Source organism: Corapipo altera, unplaced genomic scaffold, assembly GCF_003945725.1.
Source record: "Corapipo altera isolate COAL_440 unplaced genomic scaffold, ASM394572v1 198, whole genome shotgun sequence".
NCBI classification, from domain to species: domain Eukaryota; kingdom Metazoa; phylum Chordata; class Aves; order Passeriformes; family Pipridae; genus Corapipo; species Corapipo altera.
The window spans coordinates 142,090-152,305 of record NW_020885076.1 but is presented as its reverse complement, the minus strand read 5'-3'; the positions used below and the strand labels follow the sequence as shown (position 1 = coordinate 152,305).

At 57.8% G+C, this 10,216-nt stretch overlaps 3 protein-coding genes across 3 annotated transcripts in view; 2 read left to right on the top strand and 1 right to left on the bottom strand.

Annotated features, from left to right (window-relative positions):
* Positions 1-4,441, top strand: part of RUSC1 (RUN and SH3 domain containing 1) — a 7,455-nt gene extending 3,014 nt beyond the window's left edge. Inside the window, exons 3-10 of the mRNA XM_027669323.1 lie at positions 75-203; positions 597-673; positions 773-947; positions 1,056-1,161; positions 1,255-1,301; positions 1,591-2,593; positions 2,903-3,031; positions 3,726-4,441. Of these exons, the coding sequence (XP_027525124.1) occupies positions 75-203; positions 597-673; positions 773-947; positions 1,056-1,161; positions 1,255-1,301; positions 1,591-2,593; positions 2,903-3,031; positions 3,726-3,894 (1,835 nt within the window). The 3' untranslated portion in view covers positions 3,895-4,441. The remainder of the gene's footprint in view (positions 1-74; positions 204-596; positions 674-772; positions 948-1,055; positions 1,162-1,254; positions 1,302-1,590; positions 2,594-2,902; positions 3,032-3,725) is intronic.
* Positions 1-4,566, top strand: part of HCN3 (hyperpolarization activated cyclic nucleotide gated potassium channel 3) — a 23,236-nt gene extending 18,670 nt beyond the window's left edge. The window contains exon 9 of the transcript XR_003531961.1: positions 4,557-4,566. The gene's annotated coding sequence lies outside the window, so the exon portion shown is untranslated. The remainder of the gene's footprint in view (positions 1-4,556) is intronic.
* A 3,899-nt stretch (positions 4,567-8,465) lies between these two features.
* The window catches only part of ASH1L (ASH1 like histone lysine methyltransferase), a 56,718-nt gene continuing 54,967 nt past the window's right edge, over positions 8,466-10,216 (bottom strand). The window contains exons 26-27 of the mRNA XM_027669320.1: positions 9,749-10,050; positions 8,466-8,877 (exon numbers count right to left, since the gene is read on the bottom strand). Coding sequence (XP_027525121.1) covers positions 8,786-8,877; positions 9,749-10,050 — 394 coding nt within the window. The 3' untranslated portion in view covers positions 8,466-8,785. The remainder of the gene's footprint in view (positions 8,878-9,748; positions 10,051-10,216) is intronic.

The following is a 10,216-nucleotide window of genomic DNA, read 5'->3' as shown; positions in this document are numbered from 1 at the left end:
CCCCGCTCCTCCCCCGGCCCCGGGCAGCGCTCCCGCAGCGGCCCCGCCTGACCCCGCCGCCCCGCTGTCTCCAGCCAGGCCCGAGCCGCCCAACCCTGGAGCCGCCGCTGGAGCCGCCGCTGGAGCCGCCGCTGGAGCCGCCGCTGGAGCCGCCCGGCCCGGCGGGGGGAGCGCCGAGGGACCCCACGGGGAGCACACGAAAGGTACCGGGGGACGGGGCTGCGGGGCCGCCCGTCCCGGGGCGGGTCCTGCCCGGAGCCTCGGCGGGGCCGGGCGGGGACGGACAGAGAGGGGGCGGCGGGGGAGGAGGGGAAGGACGGGACTCCCGGGGCTGCGGCGGGTGCGAGGGGCTCGGACACCCGCCGCGCTGGGCTGGGGCAGGGACAGGCAGGGACAGGCAGGGACAGGCAGCGCTTCCTGCACCAGGCCCGGCCCAGCCCGCCCCCGGGGGGGCCGGAGGACGCGGGTGGGGCCGCCCGGGACTGTCCTCCCCCTGGGGACGGCGGGTCCCTCGTCCCCGTCCCGTGCCCGGTGGGTCCCGCCGCGATGACCCCTGCGTCCATCCCTCCCTCCCTCCCTTCTCCCTCCGCCCGCAGCGCTGCTGGTCGCCGTCAGCTCGGCCGTGGACAAGGTGATCGCCCACTTCAGCACCGCACGGAACCTGGTGCAGAAGGTGAGGGGCTGGGCTGGGCTGGGCAGGAGGGGCTTTGGTAGCCCCTGGGGGAGGGAACCCCCCCCATCCCTCCCCTCTCCCTGTGCCTCCCCACCTCAGGCCCAGCTGGGAGACAGCCGGCTCAGCCCCGACGTGGGGTACCTGCTGCTGCACACCCTGTGCCCCGCCCTCTACGCCCTGGTGGAGGACGGGCTGAAGCCCTTCCAGAAGGATGTAATCACAGGCCAGAGGAAAAACTCCCCCTGGAGCGTGGTGGAAGCCTCTGTGAAGACAGGTGGGGGTGAGGTCGGTGGCACCTGGGGGTGCCTGGAGTCCTGTTCCAGCCCGGGCTGGGGGGAGTGTGTGCCCTGAGCAGTGACTGTCCCTGCTCTGCACCCCACAGGCCCCAACACCCGCTCCCTGCACTCCCTGTGCTGGCACGTGGCCGGGCTGGCCCCGCTCAGCAGCACCAGGCAGAAGTTCCACGCCTTCATCCTCGGCCTTTTGAAGTGAGTGTTGATCCCCCCACTCCGACCCCGCTGCCGTGGCGGGTTGGAACAGTTACCAAGGGTTATAATTTGGGTTCCCTTTGTCTTATTCAGCATTAAACAGCTGGAGCTGTGGATCTCTCACCTGCAGAAGAGCCCAGGTAAGGACACAGTGCCCATGAGCTCCCCATCCAAGCCCTCCCACACCTACCAGGCTGAGAATCCCACACTGGGGTTGGGGTTTCTGTAGTGGATCAGGGGATCAGGGATCAGAGCTGGGGTTTCCATGCTCAGCTGGGGTTTCCAGAGTGGATCAGGGCATCATTTTCCATGGAGCATCTTGAGCACAGAAGGTGGTCTGACCGACTGGGACATCCCAGTTGGCTCTGGGAAGGGGGGGTGGCAAGAACAGGTCGTTCTGCCCCTGCCCAGCCCATCCTTGTCTCCCAGGTGTGATCTCTGTGCTCTACTCACCCACGGCCTTCTTCGCCCTGAGCCAAGGCCCCCTTCCCCACCTCGCCGACGAACTGCTGCTGCTCATCCAGCCCCTCTCGGTGCTGACCTTCCACCTGGACCTGCTCTTTGAGCACCACCACCTCTCCGTGGACGTCCGGCCCTTGTCCCGGCGGTTGGAGTCTCCGCTGTCCCCTCCCCGTCACCCCGTTCCAGCTCGGGGGGCCGCGTCCCCGGAGGGCCGGGGCGGTGCTGCCGGGAGCAGCCTGGAGGATGAGACCCCCCCTGGGAGGGCGGGGGGTGCAGGGGGCAGCACGAGGGCCCGGCCCCAAGCGACCATGGGTGGGCTGGTCCCTGCCCCCCCAGTGGGGGCTGCCCTGCACCAAACCCTGCAGCACGTGCTGCGCTGGGGGGACCAGCTCAGCCGCGCTTTGCGGGGAGCTGAGGGACCCCCGCAGAGCCACGGGCCCGAGGAGGGCCCTGGGGGCACCGGGACCGGCCTCAGTGGCTGGTGGGGCCAGCTGAGCCAGTCCTCCAGGATTTACAGTGCTCCCAGCAAGGAGAAGTTCCCCTTGGTGTGGTGGATGAAGCTGCGGGGGGCTGCGGGGGATCCCGGCCCCGGCCAGGTTGTGCAATCCCAAACGTCCCTGGGCGAGGCTGGAGGGACAGAGCTGCAGCTCCTACAGACCAAAGCTGTCCCTGAACGCTCCGGCCCAAAGCCCAGCAGCAGCACTGACACCCTGGGGACCTCTTCCCCTGAAGACCTCATCCTGCCCACTGGAGCTGGAGCACCCAAGCTGGATGATCCCACTGCTGGAGAGAAGCTCCTGGATCTTTCCCCAGAGCCTTGTGCCAACGGGAACCCGGCAGCACCTTCTGGCCCAGGGTTGGGTGGTCCTGGTCCTGACAAGGGCAGCTGGCTGGGCCGGCTTTTTGGAGCCACCAGCCCCTCATCCAGGAGCTTCCCCCCCAGTCCTGACACCATCTCGACCAGGTCCAGGTAAGACCCAGCTGGGGCAGGCAGAGGTGGGAAGTGGTGTTTGCTGAGGAAAGGTTTCTGTCCCATGGAGAGCTCCCCACTGGCCTCTCAAGGGTCTTTTACTGCCCCTTGTCCTGGGTTTGTGCTCCTGGGATTAGGGAGTGTCCCAAGTGCTGCTGCCATTGCTCCCAGTCCTGTGGAGCAGCAGCAGCTCCTGGTGGTGCTTTGTCGGGCCCTTCCCCACCCCAGATCAGCAGAACAGTCTGAGCAGGGCGGTGCAGGATGGAAAAGCTCCCAGGTGAGCTTGTGGCTGCCTTTGCTTTGTGGTAGGAGACCGTCCCACTGGCTGTCCCCCAGCCCTCGAGTCCTGGCCGGGGTGGTGAAGGGGCTGGCACCCGACAGGACCCGCGCTCAGGAACAGCCGGAGAGGAGCACGGCCCCCGCTCCCCAGGCCCAGAGGTGAGGCAGGACATGGTTGTATCCAGGGCTGGGAAGCTGGTGGTGGGTTTTTCTGGGTGGGGGGGAGCTGGGGCTGCTCCCAGACAGGGCCTGGGGGTCCCACACAAGGCCTGAGGGTCCCACACATCTCTCTCTAAGTGAAAGGCACCGCTCCACGTCTCCCACTCTGTGCCTGCACCCCCCGAGGATCCCCATCTCCTGCTGAGCTCTGGGGGAGCCCGTGGCTCTGCCCACCTGGGAGAGGTTGTTTTTCCCAGATATTTTTGTGGGGAATTTTTTAGCATTTTCCCGTGGGCTTTGTGGATTCGTGGCAGCTCCTTTGGGGCAACCCTGTGACAGCTCTGGCCGGGTCATGGCAGATCAGATCAGCAGCAGTGCTGTGTCTGAGAGAGCAGGGCGGGTGTGTGGCCACCCCAAACCGTGTTTGGCTGCTTCCCTCCTCCCCAGTCCTCGCTGGCCCTGGCCCTGATGTCCCCACCCCCTCTGCCCTGGAGCTGCTCCCACTGCACTCCCCATCCCGGGGTCTGCTCAGCAGGACATCCCTTGCTCAGATCCCTCCTCAGATGCCACCTCTGCCTAAGGAGGGGTCACCAGCTCCTCACATGAGCATCAAACCCCCCCTGAATGCTGTGGGAGCCTTGGGGGTCCTCGGGGTCCCTGGGGAGGCGAGTCCCCGATGGTGATTGTGGTGCAGGGCAGTTCGGGCACTGTGCGACCACACGGGCACCGCCGACGGGCACCTGAGCTTCCAAAAAGGGGACATCCTGCAGCTGCTCTCCACCGTGGATGAAGACTGGATCCGCTGCTGCCATGGAAACAGCACCGGCCTCGTTCCTGTTGGTTACACGTCCCTGATTTTGTGAGGAGGCGGAGGAGACCCGAGGAAGCGGCTGAGCTTGGCGGAGCGGGTGCCGGCTCCGGGAAGGGATGTCTCCTGCCGCGGCTTCACCACTTCCAGGGCTTTATCACCCTCGGGGCTTCACCACCTCTGGGGCTTCACCACCTCTGGGGCTTCACCACCTCTGGGGCTTCACCACCCCCGGGGCTGGCAGCTCACAGGGGACCCGGCCCTGCGCCCGTCACTGCTGCTCCTCCGCATGACGTCCCCGTCTGCCGGCACCGCTCCGGGACCCTCCCCGGGAACTGCTCTGGCTCACGGTTCCTCAGCTGCTGCCCACGCCTGTGCCAGGCCGGGGACGAGCCCTGTCCCTGCCTGGGCACTCACAGCCCTGTGTGTTATCTCCATGCCATCCTGTCTTGCCACTGCTGCCACCTCCACGTGTCCCGCTCTGCCCCGGTGGCCCCGGCCGGCCCCGCGCTGCCCCAGCACTCTGTACATAAGTTGTAACCACAGGAATGAGCTTGTTCCACTGGGAAAAGGCTGGAAATAAAGGTTGTGACTCACGTGTCCGCCTGTGTGAATGGATCACTGGGGCTGAGAGGGCTGGGAACGGCCACGTGGCTCATCCCGCTGTGGGTGGGCCGGGCTGGCCACGCTGGAGATGCTCCCGTGGGAGCAGCCGAGGGGTGCCAGGGCTGTGCTGGTGCTGGGATAGCAGCCAGGGAGCGTGGGGAGGCCTCACACCCCGGCAGAAGGTGCCCAGGCTCCTCCACAGCGTGGGATGAGGCGACTGCAGCCAGGAATAGCCCTGGAGAAACACTCGCCAGTTTGGCTGCTGGGGAGCAGCCCCACGCACTGGGAGCTGCACAGTGCTGGGAATGGTCCAGGTCGGTTGTTTCGGTTGTTTGTTCAACTTCAACTAATCCTCTCACTGCCACGGGATGTCAGGAGGGGCTGGATGGCTTCGAGTTTTATTTTTTTTTCATTTTTTTTCATTGCTTGTGATGTCACCCCAGGACTCACAGTTCGCACCGGGCTCCCCAGTAAAAGAGAGACGTGGCCGTGCCGGGGAGCGCCCGGGGAGTGGCCACACAAGGGCCTCTGCTCCCTCCCATGGCCAGGACCCACATTTCACCCCTCTGAGCTCCCGTTTGGGTGGCAAAGAACCGCTGTGTCAGCGCCCGGGCTGGGACCTGCTGTCAGGACAGAGCCGCTCTCCTTTTATTCTGTTCTCCTTCTCGCTTCCCTCTCTGGAATTTTTACTCTCAGACGAGGGACATCATATCCTAATTGGAATGTTACTCCACTCGCCTTGAGGAGGTTTGATTGAAACCCACAGCTGCTCCTGGACTTGGAAATGGGGTCACACCAGGAGGGGAAGGAGCCAGGCGGTATTTCTATTTTTTTTTTTTTTAATTAAACAGCCCTGCAAGGCTTGGCTGGAGCCTCGGGTTTAGAAGGAAGGTGAGTGTAGGGGTCAAGCCCAGCGTTTTCATGGCCATAGAGAGTCAGGCACCAGGGTTTACATCCTGGGAACAGAATTTGTGGATTTAATGGTTCCTGTCAGGACTGTGGTCATGCACCCCCCAACCCCACATGGGGACTGTGCTGTCGTTGTCCCTCCTGCCACTTCTGCACCACAGCAGAGCCACTGGCACCAGATTAAATCCTCCAAAGTGCCACCACCCACTCAGCACGTGGGTGTTTGGGAGCTGGGGCAGCGCCTTGGGAGAGTGGGAATTGGAGCTGGAGTGCAGCAGGAGGTCAAGCCAGGGCAAGGACAGACCCTCAGAGCCCTGGGATCGTGGAATCAAAGAATCATGGAATTGTTAAGGCTGGAAAACACCTCCAGGGTCACCGAGGTGCCCCATCCCCACCTTGTCCCCCAGCCCAGAGCACTCAGTGCCATGTCCACTCCTTCCCTGGACACATCCAGGGGTGGGGACTCCAAACCTCCCAGGAGCCCATTCCAATCCTTAACAACCCTTTCCAGGAGGAAATTCCTCCTCATGTCCAACCTGCCCCTCCCCTGGCACAGCTGGAGGCTGTTCCCTCTCATCCCATCCCTTGTTCCCTGGCAGCAGAGCCTGATTCCCCCTTGGCTCCCCCCTCCTGTCAGGGGGTTGCAGAGCCAGAAGGTCCCCCCTGAGCTTCCTTTTCTCCAGGCTGAGCCCCCCCAGCTCCCTCAGCTGCTCCTGCTGCTCCAGCCCCTTCCCTGGACACGCTCCAGCCCCTCCATGTCCTCCTTGTCATGAGAGCCCCAAAACTGACCCCAGAATTTGAGGTGCCCGGCACTGCCCTGGCCCTGTGGCCACCGTGGCTGCTCCAGAGGAGGTGCCACTGCCCTCCCTGCCCACCTGGGCTCACGTCCAGCCTCTGTCACCAGCACCTCCAGGGCCTTTCCCAGCCCCTCTTCCCCCAGCCTGGAGCGTTCCACGGGGTTATTGTGACCCAGGGGCAGCTCCTGGCCCTTGTCCCTCACCCCGTGGATCCAGCCTGTCCAGATCCACCCTGCCCTCTGACACATCCCCACCTGCCACGGCAAAGAAAACCCCCCGAGCCAGCCGTAGGAAAAGATTTTTTTTCCATTTAATACTAGACTCTCAGGATTGAGATGCAGGCTTTTTATGCAATTACATCCAATGTTAAAATTGGTAATACATAATTTACAAAGATTAACATCAAAACAATGATCTATTTAGATATGCTTTGTAAAAAGGAAATATATTAGCAGCATTTATTTTCAGCAATCACACAGCCTACACCCATGCAGACTAAGGTTCAGCTCTATTTGCAGTAACGTAGTGCTTCCTGGCTCCGGCGGCGATCCTGGGGACACAACGGGTCTGCTCAGTATTATAAAATAACCGAAAAATAAAAAAAGTCATTAATTTCTACACCAGTAAGAAAAAACAAGTCTTTTGCACTTACCTAACATTTGATTGTCTAAAAAACATTTCGTTTAGTCTTTCAACAAAAGAAAGATAAAATGACAGAGCTAGTGTCTCGCTTCTGTACGCACTTTATTTTTTTTATTTTTTTTTTTAAAAACTTTTTAGTGTTTAACACCATTGGAGACAATGATTTTTTTTTTTTTTTCTGTTTGAAACTAAATGAGACAACTCGAGGGTCTGGACATGCGATATTCCTACTACACGCACGAGTATTTTATACTCAGGGTTCCTGGTACTGTACAGTGCTTCTCTACAGTAAGAAAATATTCCAAACTATTTTCTTATTTCTTTTTTTTTTTTAATAAAATATTTTTTTTTTCTCAAAGGGGTTTTTTTTTTCCTTTCTTTTTTTTTTTTTTTTTTTTTCCCTTTTTTTTTTCTTTTTTTTTTTTTCCTTTTTTTTTTTGTGGTTGTTGTTCCTCCTCTTTTGAAATCAACACATAAAAGTTAATGGAATGAGTCATGTTCCACTAAGAGTAAAATAATTATAATAATAACAAGAATGTACAGTAGGACGAGCTTGGTCCATAAAAAGGAACATGTAACTACGGTATTGCTTTACATCCACGCAGCAGATATATACAACTTGGCACATTAAAAACTGGATTTCTTATAAGAACACCTAAAACAGGACTGTTTATATGCATGTGTACGTCTGAGACAGGAAAGCAAAGCCACGTCCAGGGGCAGCGGGTGCCTCCCACCCCCTCATCCCGCTCCGGGGGGATCCAGGGTGTTGGGATAACGGGGGTGGGAATGGTGTGGGACCCCTGGCCAGGACGTTCAGCTGTCCACCAGCACACGAGGGTAGTGTTAGCATTGATATATTCTACAGCTCACGACAAACACTCGCTCGGATACTGCCTGACGGGCACGGAGTGAAGGGTTCCTTGGGTTTGGATTTCTTCTTTTTTTTTTTTTTTTTTTTCCTTTTTTTTTGTCTTTTTTTTTTTCTTTTTTTTTCCTTTTTTTTTTTTTTTCCTTCCCAACAGGTTTTTTTAAATTTGCACAACACACGAGACACACGAGAAAACCACAGCTTATCCAAAAAAAGAACCAACGGCAACGGCGGCGTCAGGATCCGACTCGCTTTTTATAAAACTCCTCTGCAGAAAAAAAGTGGTGGTGGGGGAAAAAACCCAAAAGAACGAAAACAACCCCCAAAAAAAACCCCTCACGCCCCGCCCCTCCCTCCCCCCAGCCCTGCACAGCCTCATCCCAGCGCTCCTGCCCCTGCCCCTGCCCCTGCTCCTGCCCCTGCTCCTGCCCCTGCCCCTGCTCCTGCCCCTGCTCCTGCCCCTGCTCCTGCCCCGCTCTCCCGGGGCCTCTGGAAGCTCCTCCCTGGCCCAGAGCACAGGGACCGTCCCACGGCGACCCCCGGGCTTGCTCTTCTTGGAACTTGTGCAAATCAGAGGCTTTTTTGGGGCAGCCTTTCACTCTGAGCCACTGGGCCTCTCCCCCTCCCCTCTGGATTCCCTTCCCTGGCGGTGCTGGTACAACCACAGGTTCTCAGTGACCATGGGGAACAAACACCCCCCTCAGAGTAACTCACTCCTTTTTTTTTTTCCTTTCACATCCCCAGGTTTTTTTTCTCTCTTTCCTTTTTTTTTTTTTTATTTTTTTTTTTTTTTTTTTATTATTTTTTTTTGTGTTTGTTTTTTCCTCTGAGTGGGAATATCAAGCAAAAAATAAATTAAATTTGACCATCCTGGACAATATAACCACGAGGTTTCCTCAGTACCTAACATCAATACAAGGCACGCCCACCAACACACACACCAAGAGCACTGCAGAGCAGGGCAGGGCGACGCCCCGGCCCCTTTAAGTGCTACTGTTTGTAGTTCTGTCAGTTCGCTGCCGCCTCCTCCCCCTGGGCCGGCACGGAGGAGGTCGGGCCGCGGCCCTCGGGGCTCGGCAGCCCCCCCAAGTCACAGCCCCAGAGCTGGGGTGGCCCCGCTGTCACTTCCTGAAGCTGCTCTCGGGGATGCTCAGGGTGCGGCGCCGCAGTTTCCTGCCCGATCCCTCCTCCAGCAAGTACGTGACGTCGATGGCTGCAAGGAAACACAGGCCCGGGGTGAAAAAGGGGGATTGGGAATTGCTGCACCCGCGGTAAGGGGGGAAAACACCCCCTGGAATGTCGAGTCCAAGCTGGGACCCATCCCCACCCTGCTGAGGGCCACGTCCAGCCCTGTCCTGAACACGAGGAGCAGCTTTCCTGTTCCTTTATTCCTGGTTATTTGAAGGGTATTTCCATCCACAGTGGTATCCAATACCCAAATATATCCAAAACACCCAAGACTGAATTTAGCCCTGAGCCATGGCTGGACCAGACAACCCCAAAGACCCTCCCAGCCCCAGTTATTCATCAGTCCATGACTGTCTGGGCATTGCCAGGACATGGAAGAGACTGGACAGGGCTCACCCCAGGCTTTAAACTGAAAGCAGAGACACATTTAACCAGAGCACCCACAGCTCAGACAACACCTCCAGCAGGTGCTCAGAACCCAAGGAAGGCTCATAAACAGTCAAGAGAGACTCTCCAAATTCTCTTCTTTGGCATATCTGTTAGTTCCTCAGTTGTGAACATGGGATGATAGGGGAGGGTTATTAAAATATTATACAAAAATATTATTAAAAATATTATACAAAAATATTATACGAAAATATTATACAAAACAGTGTCAAGTGGTAAGAAATTTCCCTTGGGTTTTAACTGGATTTCTGTTGCAAAGGAAAATGTGGCTGCAAAAAAACCCACCTGATTGTTCCTAATGCCCACCAGCAATAAACTAATTAATTTTAAACAAACAAATAATTTTTGTTTAAATAATAAATAAATAAATAATTTTTAAAATAAATCACAATAATTTTACCAACACAGTGCCCAGCAAAGCAAACCCAGACCTGAGCCTGAACTCTCACCGTTTTTCCCTGGGATTTTCTCTAGGAGGTTGAGCAGGATCTGGTTCAGCCTCTCCCTCTGGAGGTGCCTCCTCTCCTCGGGGCTGCAGAGCTGCCTCGTGTCTGAGGGGGTCTCCTCCCCCTTCTTCTCTGCCTCACAGCCCTCGCTGGGCACCGGCTCCTTGTCGGGCTCCTCGGGGCCGGGCAGCTCCCCTGGCACCTGCTCTGGGGCTCCCAGCACCTCCTCCATCAGGGGCAGAGCGTCCTCCTCTTGGTTTAAGTCTTTGATCTGTGGTTTTGAGCGATCTGATTTCCAGGATGACCTGGAGGAGAAGGGTTTAAAGAGGTTTTTTCAGACCCTCACCTAAGAGGCCGATTCCCGGCAAGGCCAGGACTGCTCTCTGGGGCTCATCACTTCCCTCAGTCCCTGCACCCATCACACCCCCAGGTCCCCCCCAGCCTTGTCTGCACCCCACAAACGCAGCTGTG